Source organism: Lissotriton vulgaris, chromosome 9, assembly GCF_964263255.1.
Source record: "Lissotriton vulgaris chromosome 9, aLisVul1.2, whole genome shotgun sequence".
NCBI lineage: Eukaryota > Metazoa > Chordata > Amphibia > Caudata > Salamandridae > Lissotriton > Lissotriton vulgaris.
Genome location: NC_141697.1, coordinates 464,688,284 through 464,703,317, shown reverse-complemented (window position 1 = coordinate 464,703,317; position 15,034 = coordinate 464,688,284). Strand labels below are relative to the sequence as shown.

At 41.8% G+C, this 15,034-nt stretch overlaps 1 protein-coding gene across 2 annotated transcripts in view; it reads left to right on the top strand.

The window, feature by feature from the left end:
- The window catches only part of JAG2 (jagged canonical Notch ligand 2), a 300,244-nt gene that overhangs the window by 197,583 nt on the left and 87,627 nt on the right, over nucleotides 1-15,034 (top strand). For both annotated transcript variants that reach the window (XM_086937916.1, XM_086937917.1), the window contains exons 6-7: nucleotides 11,759-11,889; nucleotides 12,254-12,373. In XM_086937916.1, the coding sequence (XP_086794042.1) occupies nucleotides 11,759-11,889; nucleotides 12,254-12,373 (251 nt within the window). The remainder of the gene's footprint in view (nucleotides 1-11,758; nucleotides 11,890-12,253; nucleotides 12,374-15,034) is intronic.

The window sequence follows — 15,034 nt, the reverse complement described above, 5'->3', positions numbered from 1 at the left end:
GTGGACTTGATATTGTGAGCAAAATTGACAGAAGTTTATAAAGAATTGTCTCTTACAAATGATGCAGCACCCAGGAAGTTTAAAGAAATGTCCCTGGCATGGCACATTCTTTCCAGTTTGAGCACTGCTAACACTTTCAAGTGACTCTTTGATTTGCTTTGCTTTTCAGGAGCATGAACGTTTATAAAATATTTACTTGTCTAAGGGACTGGAGGCTTCCCAAATCACCCTGTCTTGTTAAAAAAACGCATGTTACTTTTGAGGCTATTCAGAGAGGCGACAAAATATGGTGGTGTTCTTATTATATCAGAACTGTGTTACTAGCATCTCTGATTATGTGGAAGCTCATATTGTGCCAGGGTTTGGATTCCAACAAGGCTCAGATTTTTCCACCTTCAAGCAGATCTATATACAGGAGCTGGAAGTAGGTGGGAAGCAGTAGGTCCAGGGCTAGAATCCCCTGTGAGTTTCTGCACATCTAAAAACGTGAATCTTTAAGTTTATTTCAACAATTCCTCTCCTTTCTCCTCCCACATTAGAAACATTGGAAATTGACTCCTGACAAGGGCAGGAGTACCTCTTTTGTCATGGTGGGAAAAAAGATGCGCCACTTTGCAGTTTTTGGCATGAGTAATTGTAACCACCTCTGTTACAATCAGTTTTCTTTTTTATCATACTGCCATTACACATTCAGTCCTGTGTAATACTAAGTAATAAAGGCAACAAAGTGATGCTGACAGATCCAAGAACACCAGTAAAGAGCATGAGCCATGTTAAAAATGTGGTCTCGAGTTGGCAGTGGTTTGCACACTGTCAAAGTAGGGCCCCTCACTCTTGTCAGGGTAAGTAGATTACACACCTAAGATAACCCCTGCTCATCCCCTTGGTAGATTGGCACAGAGAAAACTCAACAAAAGGACTCCAGTTTAGACAAATAGCCAATATATTAATTTTTTAAGTTTAAACAAATTTCAGTTATGAAAAATCGAGGGTTGGGTGTGATCAGGGCAAAGTACCTTAGATGCATCAAAAAAAATTAATGTTGCGAGACGCAGCGGACATGAGGTGCCGAAAAAGCAGGTAACGCATCATTTTCTTACTGCTACACGGGAGGTGAGGCGTTGGTTCCCTAGTGTCGGCGGGGATGTGATGCGCCATTTTCAGACATACAGTCACGGCTCCTTTCAAAACCTACTTTACTGTGATAAAATTATTAAAATGGAATGTGGATACCACAGAACCGCAAATCGTCCGCTGAAAAAATGTTTTACTCCAAACGTGTTGGGACCAAATCAACATATAACAGTTAACACGCTGAGGAAATGCTTGAGGCAAAACAAAGGAATCGCACAGAAAGCACACAAAAATGTGAGCTTCCCAAGCAAACATAGTCGTTTTCTCCCAAACTTAACATAGCCGCCACGTAACTGACGAGGCTACGTCAGACGGCAAGCAGTTATGATTGGCCTGCGTCATTCAAAGTGGAGAGTGTGTCAACAAACAATGAAGCACAGGGGGCGTGATACCCAAAATAGTGCAGGGGCGGTCCTAAGTAAGGAGAAGACTTAACTCACCGCAGAAACAGTCTCAAAATCAGCATCAAAACACACAGCCACAAGAGCTTCAGCCTAGCAGAAGCTGTGGTAACTTCAAAGCAGCAACAGGTGACAAATTCCAAATCCATGGAAAATTTCGGCGGTTGGCTCCTGGTAACAGGTGTTAAGTGCTTCGATCACATAGAAGGGACGGAGCAAAGAGAAAGTAGTGAAACAGGCAAAAAATGTATTGAGCCAAAGGAGCCCACGTCTTGAAGATCCTCTCTGCACAAGTTCACAACTCCAACTGCCTGAGTTGGAGTTGGAAGCCATGGAAAAGGAACCCAGAACAGCTATCCCTATACAAAGATAAACATGTTGTGGCCAGCAGGTGCCACAGTACAAAATAAAGGTAGGACAAGTGCTAACACTGCAGTCTGTTTTGCAATGATGCAACTGTAGTCTGAACCTCTGCCATACTGCGGTTTCTACAAGACAGTTTGTATTCCCCTCTCTCAACAACCCCTCAACCTAGACACTGTAGCATATTATGAAGATTGGCCATCTTCCCTAAATTTAGCAATTTTATCGTCAAATGCTATTAGACCCGTTAGACCTGGCAACCTGGGGTGGTTTTTCCTGACTTTTTGCCTCTACCTCCTGTGTTTTTGATGCTGTGCTGGATTTCGTTTTTGCTGGCTTAGATGCTTTGGGCACTTTGCCACTGCTGATCAGTGTCAAAGTGCAAGTGCTCCCTGTGTAAATTAATATTGTGATTGGTTATCCCTGATTGGCATACTTGTTTTACCAGTAGGTCCATAGTAAAGTGTACTGAAATTGCCAGGGCTGGTAAATCAAATGCTACAAGTGGGCTAGCAGCTCTGATTGAGCCACCCACATGAGTAGCCCTGAAAAGAGGTCTCAGGCCTGCCACTGCAGTGCCTGTGAGCAGTTTGTTGACTGCCATGTCGACTTGGCAGGTGCACCCACTTGCCAGGCCTTACCCTTCCCTTTTCATACACATAGGACACCCCCATTGTAGGCCCAAGATACCGCCCTGGGCAGGTGCAGTGTATGTGAAAGGTAGGACATGTACTGGTGTGAGTGACATGTCCTGATATTGAAATACTGCCAATTTCGTTTTTCACTATTGAAAGGCTATCTTTGCCAAAGGACAGAATGAGGAATACTTTGTAACATTTTACGAGCATATCTTCCCATAGGGATAAGATAGAACAAGCATTGGCATAGCCAATAGGTCTCGCCTTTGGGACCTTATGTGTTTAGCCAGAACTTTTGGCTATGTTGTAGAGCATTGTGGCTGCGGTGCATTATGTTGAAAAGTTATAATAAAAAGTTTTAAGCAGTTTTGTTACCTTTATACAAACGAAGATAACATTACACACAACTGAAAAACCTGATTAAAAAAAGATTTGAACATAAAAAATGTCTTCTAGTTTTTTTGCAATTGCACTGCTGGCAACTTCTTCCTGCCTGTTCTCAGGCTTGTCTGTTATAACTTTTTTTGTTATGGGGGAGCGGAACATAAATAACGGGGAAGTGGAGGTTGGAAAACAGTAATTTAATTAGAACACGAGCAGCAGACGGACACTAGGGGAGAATCAACAGATGCTAGATTGCAAGCAGTGAGTGTGTTGGATCTGTGTGCGGGCAGTGAGTGTGTTGGGGCTGTGTGCGCGCAGCAAGTGTGTTGGGTCTGTGTGCAGGCAGTAAGTGTTTTGGGGATGTGTGTGCGCAGCAAGTGTGTTGGATCTGTGTGCGCGCAGTGATTGTGTTGGGTCTGTATGTGCGCAGTGAGTGTGTTGGGTCAGTGTGCGGGCAGTGAGTGTGTTGTGTCTGTGTGCGGGCAGTGAGTGTGTTGGGTCTGCAAGCAAGCAGTGAGTGTGTTGGATCTGTGGGCGAGCAGTGAGTGTGTTGGGGTCTGTGTGCAAGCAGTGAGTGTGTTGGATCTGTGGGCGAGCAGTGAGTGTGTTGGGTCTGTGAGTGGGCAATGAGTGTGTTGGGTCAGGGTGCGGGCAGTGAGTGTGTTGAGTCTGTGCGAGCATGAGTGTGTTGGATCTGTTTCAAGATCTTTCTCTTTACTGTTTTTAAATGTTAACATGTATGGTAGAAAATGTTAACAAAAACGCCATGCTTAAAAAACCTACTTCTAAATTTACATGCATTTATTCAGTAAAGTTAGATTTCTAAATGATAGTCCTGCATGTTTTTCGATAATGGGACCTAATGTAGCAGCGGAGTGGTAAGAGTCATAGTACACACATTTTCCAGTCCTGGCGTTTTAAGATAACACAGCACTACTATGCTGGAGGGAATTTTTTTTAATATAATTCCCAAAATACAATGCGTTGTGTCCAAAACAGCAGAGCTGGCCAAAGGCTTCGCATCTGCTTTACAGTAACGTAAATATTAAGAAGATAGGATCGTTAAAAATGACACTGTAAATTAAAAAGTCCCATTACTAAACGTGTACAAATAAAATGTAATTTTATATTTTCTGTAAATGCAAGTGTTTTAAAAACACCACGAGAGAGTGCTTGTGTGTCAGACAGCTAGTAGACAAAAAAGTTCCATGGTAAACAAGCTTATACCAATAACTGTGATGGGAAAGCATGACAAGAGCATATATACTAAATACAATCACAACACAAGCCTTGTTCAGCTCGTATAAAAGCTGTTTCCAAACCAAGCCTGGTTCGCGTTTTACTGCTCATAGTATTTCCAAATAATTACAGAATTGATAATCACATGATCAGTTATAAAAAGCAATTAAACAGAAAAATCAGGCTAACGTTTACAATGCAAACCCGGAAGTTGAGCACATTACCTTACAGGAGGCAGCAATTCAGCTGGACATCGCGTCCTATGAATGCAATTCCCATGATGCCTGTACTGGGGACTACAACTCCCATGGTACTGTGCTTAAATCTGAGCCATCCAGTGCATCCCAAACACGGTGAGTTTAACATTGAATGCAGCTAGCGTGTAGTGCAAAGAGCTGGAATCTCCGAGGATCTGCTTGCAGCACTCGTGTTAATTATGTTCCGCTTGTGGCGTAGCGTGTATTCGTGAAACTTGTAATCAATAAAATATGCAGGGACCGCGCCACACGGATTTGGCTCTGATGGCTCTTAAGTTTTAATAATCATTTCACAGAGAGTCGTGAACAAGCATTGGGCGTGCAGCAGTAAAGCTGCGCGGCCGTGAAAGCCATTATTTGCATTAAAAAAAAGCACGAGCCTCGCGCAGCAGCAGCGGGAGGGGGCATGGGCGATTTCCTTTCGTGAGCGTGCGACCATATGGCGCCACCATATGGCGTCGCGCGCTCCCAAAAGGAAATCACCAAGATGTGCACGCGTTGCATTGCAAGCAATGCAACGTGTGCACTTCTTTGCTGCCAAAGCACTGCCGGTGGCATTAGGTCCCCTCCTATGCAACGCAAGCGTGTTGCGTAGGACGAGACCTAAAAATGGAGTTTAGTACCCCTGAATTCAGAATTTGATAACACATCTTTTAGTAAAGATGGTTTTTAAATTCTGTGTTTAAAAATAACACTTTTAGAAAGTGGCTATTTTCTTGTTCAACCTTCCTGTGTGCCTCTGCGTGTTTGTGGATTGACGATCTGGCTTTGGAGTGACGGGCTGGGGAGTTGCAGTGGCTACAGGAGTCTGGAAGAGTCAGCACTAGGCTGAATAGGCCTGATCTGCATTTGGAGTGGTGGGAGGAGTAGCACCTGTACCTGAATAGGGCTGTGCCGGCCTTCCACAATGCTGGCTCCCCCCTGTGGTGTGTCTGGAACCAAGGCCCACACTGGCAAAGGATGTTGTTGTGCCCTGGCAGAGTGCCCCAGAACTGGTTTGAACTGGGCTCAGAGCCCCTTGCACAAAGATCACAAAGACATTTTGGGGTATAAGTATTAGACCTAAAATCCCTGAACTTTAGACTATTAAGAGCTGAAGAAACTGAGGAGAAGTACTGCCCTTGCTGTGTGTCTAGGGTTGGCCTGCAGTTGCTGTTTCTGCCAAAGAAAGGAGAAGGACTTTGCTGTGTGATATGTCCCCTGCCGGACGAAAGTCTCCAAGGGCTTGAAGAAGAGCTTACCTCCTGTTTTTAAGTCCCAGGAACAAAAGGACTACACCCCCAGCTCCCCTAAACTTCCTTGCTGGGAGTTCTGACCTGCCAGGAGGTGCCTTGAACTGTGTTGGGCATCTGGAGGTTGTTTCTGCTGTTGGGAGCTGGAAGAAACCCAAGAGAAGTAAGAAATCCTGTTTCCGTCGCTGTGACGCCGCGACCTGCACTGAGTCCCGGGAGCCGCTTGTGAAGTGAACGACTCGGCGCCCGGCCTGCACCTCAGCCCCGCTGCCCATCGACGGTGGCAGTGATTGGACCGTGCCCGATGCCAGCGCTCGCATCGACCCCCATCTTCGCCAGCACCTGCATCTTGTTATCACGGTGCCGACGTTGCATCATCGGCCATCTTCGACGTTGTACATCGTCATTGACATCGTTTTCAAGGTACTGTTTGTTTGGGGGCATGTGTGACTCCGCGCCCGATGCCGCGATCCTCGCAGGCGGTGCCGTACTTTGGAAATTGTACTGTCCTAACGTTGTGATGGCCCAAGTTGGTGCTATTTGATTTCTGCAATCTTATTTTTGCAACATCCTTTTTAAAGACTTTTTTCTGAGTATCTGTATGTTGGATATTTGTCTTTTTGGTCTTGTTTAGCTTAGATAAAGATATTTTATTTTTCTAAGCTGGTGTGGTGTCCATTTGTGGTGTTTTCACTGTGTTACTGTGAGTGTTGGTACAAATACTTTACACATTGCCAAGCTACCAAGGGGGTGAGCAGGGGTTATCTACAGTGTGTTTCCCCCTTACCTCGACTAGAAGCAAGGGTCCCTATTTGGACAAAGGTACCTACCACTGCCACCTAGAGACCCCCATGTCTAACAGCTATCCACTCCATATTGCACTAGAGAAGAGGATTATTTTGTTAGATCTAACCGTATTATGTATCATAGCCCTAACATTAAAAATATATATTCTGTTATGCTGCAGGATGTGAGAGCATGCTAATAAAGCCCAGGGGCCACCGTCGTCAATATGCTAATGCTTCTCAGTTAAAGGAGGGTGTTTCCTACTTGCAGTTGATATTTGTCTCAACGCTTTTGTAAAGTTTCCAATGGTAAAACAGTGGTTTGTAGTGTTACATGGAGTAAAAATCTGGAGCTATTTCAATTGTAAGCCTCAGATAATTAATTTCTTTGAAGATTGTTATCCTTCAGAAGCTTTTATAATTTTGGCATTGCTGCTTTCAGATCTCTAGCTGTGAATAAGGTTGTAAGCAAATGTTTCTGTTGCTCTTGTTCATCGACAACTGTTGGAGAAAGTAACACGAGCTGGTACCCATCTGGAGTTTGTCTATGTCAAAATGTTATGTGTAAAGTTAAACTTAATATGGGTATATGCTGAATTTTTTTCTGTCCACTAAGAAATTATTTTTCTAATGGCTCTAAAGGGGCAGATGATTTTTGTTATTCACTTTTGGCAAATATCAAATTATAGCCAAGCTTCAGTTGTCTTTTTGGTCCTTATGTGCATCGCGTGCACCAACCTCAGCAGAGCAACTCTGTAATGTTTAGTTTGGGGGTCTTTCCACCGGTAGCCTGGGTATAAGGCAGTCAGTAAAATATTTATTTCACTACGGTTCCGTAGCATAAAAGTACATGGGAATTTAAAACAAAAATAAAAATCCAATTTAAGGTCATTGTACTCCCAGAAAATGACTTTAAGTCCGCCTAATCGATAAAACTGTCTTGAGAAACCCACACCGCACTCTGAGATATCAAATTCTGAAGTACCACATCACATCGAGTGCAGTTGGAACCGTAAGATTTAAAAGATTACGTCTGATAAGAAAAACATTCATCAACAGACATAAAAAGGTTTTTAAAAATTGCTTAACGATTATACTGAGACGTGGGACTTTTCTAGGATCCACACTTACAATGGATGCATTAATATAAAATGCAGGTGCGTCCTTAAAGTGCCAAACAAACTAGGTGCAATCAAAGTGTCGTCCCCTGCAATAACCCTTCATGACAGGGCAAATCTTCTTAACCTCAGTTATTGCCAGATTAGGAGTCTGACAGACCAAAGGGCTGCCAAGTTGTTGCAGAAAGCGCAGGGCAGGTCTACACTGTCCTAAGTTATATCTTTTAAGGAGGAGCACACTAAGGGTTTTCTTATTGGTCCCATACAACAAACAGAAAAACATGATATGCAAGTTGGTTTGAGTGGAGGTTCCATCACACGGGCAGAAACCTAACTCCTTCACGGAGTAGAATTTATCAGGGTAACCCAGCATTACCAATAGGTAGTTGAGACAGAATCTTGTGAGCACAAAGCGATGCTGCTGTTTCTGGATTGCAGTCACATAGGGTTGCCCACCTACATAGGAGGGGTTTAGACTATAAGAAATACTGCAGTTTTATTCTTGTTAGACACCAATCTTCTTAAACCAACCTTGGCTAGAAATGTCTGCCTCAACTTTACCTTACTGCATGAGAGGCATGATGTTCGTGAGGTGAAAAGATCAGAGAGCCCTATTTCCTCCAGAGCTAGTTTAACATATGAGATACAAAGTTTGTTGAGGGCAGAATGTAATTTTAGGCAATCCTCCATCACTCATTGGTTTAGCGACGCAATTTCCCTTGTCCAGATTGAATGCCAGGGTAACAGCGGGGCTATCTTGATGTTATCTGTAATATAGGGAATACTTAACTCATCATGGCACATGGCTTTAAAGCAGCTGCATGGTAGTCCAAAAAGATTTTTTTTATAAAATCATCCTCAACACGATGTATCTCATGAACATCCACCGTGCCCCCGATGACTGCCACATATGTGGCTGTTGCCACAGATTTAGCTGCATGAATGGTCAACAACTCGTGCACAGGTTTCATCCCTAATTTCTTACTGCAGCTTAGCAAAGCCAGAATGTTCCTCTGTATTATGACCGCTCTGTTTGACACCATCTGCTTCTAAAAGTACTTTGCGTCAAAGACGATACCCTAGTATGAAAAACTTGTCGTCACTGACCCTAAAACTGTTGATGCAAGAGACAAGGATCTTCTTTTTTCTATTCCCACAGGTCAAAATTAAAGTTTTACTGTCGTTGACCTGTAGGTCTAGCTCCTTCATAAAAACTGTAAAGTCTCTATTAGACCCTGAAGCGCTCTTCCAGCTCTTGCCACGAGCACTACATTGTCCACACAGAGGAGTTTTCAAAGGGGATGCTTGCTGATGTACGAAACATTTCTGGCTCTCCCCACAAGTGCTTTCTTCTACTCTGTTGGTATATAGGGAGAAGAGAAAGGGGGCAATAACTCACCCTTGCCTCACCCCCTTTTAATATTGAACGTTGTTGTGTGTTCTCTCTCCTGGCTGTAGCACCCACAGGCCCTTCCCTCTGAGTATAACTGTCTGATGACGGTAATAATAGCATCCACTATACCCATCTCACACATGAGTGCCCAAAGCTTGGATTGTGCAACACAATCAAAGCAGCTTTTAGATCCATGAATGCCAGGAACATAGAATGTTTCTTGTCAACAGCATATTTGCCTATTACAATACTCTGGTTTAGGCTTTGATCAATGGTGCCTAGCCTCTTCTTGAAACCATACTGGGTTTCTACAAAAATGTTGTTGGGCTCAGCCCAGTCCTCCAGTCTTTGCAACAGAATACTACCCATTATCTTGGTGGTGGAATCAAGCTGTGATATGGGTCTGTAGTTCTTTCGGTGTGACTCATCTCCCTTTTTATAGATTGGAACTATGATGGAATTTTTCTTTGTCACCAGTGAACCCACTCATGTGATGGCGTTCAGCACGTTCACAAGTAAAGGCACCCATCAAGGTTGACCGTCCATGAAAACATCAGCTCGTAACCCGTCAGGGCTGGGAGCCTTACCCCTGCTACATTCGCCCTCTGTACTTCTTCAAAATCAAAAACCAAAAGGGTAGCATCTGTGCCTTGGTCATTGGTGTCACCAACTTCAGTAGACTCATCAGAACTCGAATATATCATTGAAAAATGTTTTATCCACCTTGATTCTGGTATATGTACATCTCTAGATGGGGCAATAGGGCCCCTCAAATAGGAGGCTATTAACACCTTCAAGCAGCCCGCACCTTCTTTAACAAAGCTAGCTGTCTGAAGGTTCTCCTATGCCCTCTCCTTCAGCTCCGTTGTCCTAGCTACCCCAGCCTCTTTATGTAATGCATGTGATCTTCTAACAAGTTCCCTATCTTCCGGGTCTGTGTGCAAGGCCAGATGTAAATTAGCCTGAGCTTTTGTACAGGGTGAATCAAACCAACCCTGACTATGCAGCTTAATGCGGCAACATTCCAGTGAGCGAGCTTGATTTATGTTCGACATAACATCAAGGAAAGTCGGGATAACCTGCGATGGGATCACTTTCAGGTCCAAGGATACAAAATCCTCTGCATGTTTGCAGTTAAAGGCACCTTCAAGCAAATTAGCTTTTGCCACCTTTTCCCTTCTTAATGCGAAGCTGTTTGTCCTCCCTTGCACCGGCTTAAGTTCTACCCTTGCCCTGGGTTTAATTACCCCCTCTAATTTCAGGCAGGAGGACTGCATCGCATGACCACGCAACCCAAGAATAAAACCTCTATAACTTCCAACCAAGTACACAATACCTCTGAAGCCATGATATAGTCTATTGCACATTCTCTATCGACCTCCATAAAAAGGGAAGTGAGAGTCCTCATTGAAAGGTTTAACCTCACCAAGAGACTGCTGAGGGCATCACCGCACTCACTGTGCTTAAAGTGTACAAGGGTATCCTCCTTGTCTATTAACCTGCACACTGGCTGCCCAACCTTTGGGCAATGATGAACCCAATCATCCACCCAAAGTAGCTTCAGAGCCTTGGGGTGGTTGTTGTCTATGGACCACAGGGTTGACTCAAAAGCTCACACCACCTGTGAGGTATTTCCATTAAAACAGCCTGGGTATCAATTTCAGCTCCTGTTGAGAACAGGTTTTCCTCTTTTAAGTGTGATGTCCTCACCCATTAAATAATATTGCCTTTCCTTTCACTTCCCCCATCTATAAAGGACTGCAAGTGGTTATTCCTTTTTTTGTGTGGAAGGAGTGAGAACGTTTGATGTTGCCTTGCAACATACAGTGAGTAGAATGAATCCGTTTATTGTAGTCAGAGTTTTTCTGCGTAGCCTAGGCAATGTAAAACAGTAGTTGTGTCTAGAAGCAACAACTGATATTTGATGACTGGAATTAAAGCTAGACATTTAATACGTTTTGTTTTAAGTTGTCCTATTGCAATTCCCTCAAGATTTGTCTTGTAGATATAGGAAACAATTACATTCTTTAGTTTAGATAATGTTTTTACAGGTGTAATTCTAGGAGGGCATGCTAATTAATTTTCCTTCTGCAAAGGTTTTGCTGATGGTTTTTATTTCGTTTAGGGTTTTTTTGACATTGTACTTTCTGTTATATTTCATGTGCATGGTTTGTTGCACTTCGTGTGTCTTGTAGATTATGATATTAATAGTATACATATTATGATAAATTGAATTGGAACAAGCTTTGGGGGATTGACATTACTGACATGGCCTTCCAAAATATGCAAATTGCAACTTTGGCTTCTTAACTGTGCCTTAGTTGTAGAGTTCAAATCTATGTACATCTCCCAAATCCAAAACCCTCCTAGAGCAGTGAGAGTGCTTAACTCTTAGTGTTAAGTACTCAAGAATTGGTTAACCTTATCAAAAATGTCAATAAAACTAGAAATTGTGTTACATAATGAAAGGAAACTCGATTTCAAAGATTGCATGGCCGCTACTATGAAAAATACTGTTTCCAGTATTTTCTTTATAAGCCGTTCTATTTAGATTTTCCTTAAAATTATAGTTTATAAGGTTTGTGTGTTTTCCCCCCTCTGTTTTATTCCACCCACCCTTTGTTAACCGGTACAACTCAATGTATATTGCTAAATGTTAGGCAACATTGATTTTATTGTGCCCTATGCGTTGAATATTTCCTTCTTACAGGTGAGTCATATAGCATGGTCTTGAATTCGTTAGCATACTGATGATCATTGAATGATAATGATCAGCATGCACCTCATTGACATTACTCTGTTTTTTTTCTGTAGGTGTCACTATGGATGGCAAGGACAGTACTGCACGGAATGCGTCCCCTACCCTGGCTGCGTGCACGGCAGTTGTCATGCTCCATGGAAATGCAATTGTGAAACCAATTGGGGCGGTATACTCTGTGACAAAGGTATTGTGACACATATTAATTTTTTATTAAACTCAATAACCATGTTTTCTTTTGGAAGCCATCGCCAGTTTAGTTACTACATTTTATACATTATATTTGATGACCGCTATGGTTTGAAAGTCCAAAATCATGAATTACCGATACAAACATCTGATATGTTTTGCAGTTGATAAGGGGAGGGCCTTTGCTTAGTGAAACCGATATGTCTAGGTGGTTTAACTCAAATATATTACAACACGAAATATATTTCAGAATGCATTCATCTTATTTTTATTAAACCTTGATTGATTGGCTGTGTTGCTGAATTTATGTTCCTTTTTTAATTTTATTTACTTATGACCATAGCATATTTTTCTCTGTCCAGACTTAAACTACTGTGGTAATCATCATCCTTGTTCAAATGGAGGAACCTGCATGAATTCTGAACCTGGCGAATATCTGTGTGCCTGCCCAGACGGCTACTCTGGAAAGACCTGTGAAATTGGTATTTCAATTTTGTACTTGAAATTGAAAGTAAACTTAAGTGATTGAATATTTTGAGTCAGCAGTCTACATCAGTGTATTTATCCTCTGCTGTGTATTTTGTAGGGCTCTCCTTTTTTGCCATTAATAAACTGAATTGTGCTTTCTTCCAAGTGTTTTTTAAAGATGTAAGTATTTGCCCTCAAAGTGAAACATCTTGAATTCCTTTTTCCAGAATATTCTAAACCGATAGTTATAGTGGTAAATTTCCTCCCAGTTCCTTGGTTATCCTGTTAAAACACAGGAGATCGAAAGCTTGTTACAAAATAGGTTTACAGTCTAATTTCTATCCTCAATAGGAGTATTAGGAGTCAACATGGTGGCGAATCCTGCATCATTATGTATCTTGAAAAATAGTTTTTTAAACTCACTGGTGCAAAGGAACATATAACATGTTTAGCTTTTTCCTCTTGGTCCTAATTTGTGTCTCCCAAAGTTCTTTGTAGTGTCCACCTGTGTGAGAACATGCTTTGCAGCACTAAAACGCCTATTGAAAATAAAGTCATAACATTTCAAAGAAGTGGAACAACAGACATAGTGCGATGACCTACATATGATCACCTATATATTTAACTTAAACACAGTGTTTTTATACATTCGATCTAGAGGATGTTTAATAAATACCACAATTTCCTTGCAGAAGTAATATGTTACTTGTAGTCCATGTTGCGTAAACACAGTGGAGCCTTGTGCAAGAATTCATCTGGAAATATGTAAATGTTTTCACGAGGGAACCCCAAGAATCAAAAGGGACCAAGTGTAGTTTGTATTTTAAGGAACAACGGTCCCTATGTAAATAGATAAGAAACAGTGCTCTGGAGAAAATAATAATATCCAGGAATGTGTTGGATGTGTAGTACAAATGTTATTCTACATTAAGCAAAATATAGGAGATAAACCCCTCTGGGGTAGTCCGCATCAAGTTTTAAAATCACGAAATAAACAGGCAAGGAACATTAGGTGACCATTAATGTACACAATAAAGGTCACTTGTTGATGGAACAGCACACTACTGCACCCCAAAGTCATATGCACATATTTAGAGGGCCGAATGTATTTTAGGTCGACGTTTCGATCTGTTTATAATGCAGGATCATCGTCAGGACAACATACATATATGCCTGATTACGTCATTTATATGCAGAGAATATAAATAATAAGCGAGAATAACACCTGTAGAAGAAAGTAAGGAAGAAAAGGGAAAAAACATATCTCATCATGCAACTTGTACAAGGATAAGTTATACAGGGAGGCGACATCGACCTCCTAAAACTTGTGAAGTTCTTTAGGAATATAGCACATGCCGTATGCTGGTAATAATAACTAATAATGTAGGAGGGCTGACAAAATAGGAAGCGCTTGCACTTATCGCAGCGTCTTCTAAGAAGTCAGTGGGTGGCTGAGTAAGACTGGGAGAATCCTGGATGCATAAATCTGGAATTTAAATAAAAATGAATTCTGGGAATCAAATACAGGTAGATGCTGCACTTGATTGTGTGTTATGAATTGCTAATACCAAGGTAGTTTCCAATCTACCATCCACAATAGGGAGCAGGCAGTGTCTGATACAGAGCAGCCAATCATAAATCCTCAAAAGGGGCATAATGTAGAGTCCCACGTTATATAATCTGTTCTGTCCAGAATCGGGGGATCAACATAGTATGGAGCACCAGTTAGGAAATTGGAGTGAAACATATTACGTTCATCAAGGTAGTATGACAATTTACAATTGGTAGTAATTAGAAGTGTGGGAGAAAGTACTCCTGGACATGGGGTTAGATATATATATATTCAGTAAAAAGGCAAAAAAATATCTGATATCTTAAAGACTGTAGAGAAAAAAACCATGAGATCCAAGAGAAGTTTCAAACAACCAGGGTGAAAAACATATGACGAAATATATACCTTCTAAGCTGCCCATGTATACCAAACTCGTTTTTTTTTTCAAGCAAAGGAATTTCACAGTATATTCATAAAGAATAGGATGTCTTAGATCAGAGCTGTCCAGTCTTCCATTCTGTTCAATCCCTCATGGAAGCTGTGCATTTTGAGAATCTATATGAGTTCCACTTCATGCAGAATTGCAGTGGTGTCACCTCCACGTTCAGGCATTTTCACAACTTCAATCAATTGCCACAGGATGTCATTTTCAATGTGTCCCAGGGTATTGAAATGTTCAACCAATGGAGCTGTGGGGACTTTGCATCTCAGATGACTTCTATGTTGGAAAATCCTTATTCGTGTTTTCTGGGTGGTTTGGCCAATATATATCAAATTACAAGGACACGTGATTGCATAAATTACATTTGTAATATTACAGTTGGAGAAATCTTTGAGGCCAGCGCGTACAGTATTGTGTACAAATTCTTTCGATTTAACCGCGTAGTCACACACACTCACACACACTGCAATCACTGCATTTGTGATGACCCACCAGTGGTGTTGAGCCCCAGAAATCATGTAGTGTGAGATGACTACTAGATGGTGGGATGCATGCTCTGACAATGTTTTTATTCTTTTTTTAAAGCAAAAAGAGGACGCCCCAATGCCAAATCACCCGTTTTTGGGGAGTGCCAATGAAAAACAATTATTTTCTTTATAATGTTTGAAATGGGTGAAAATG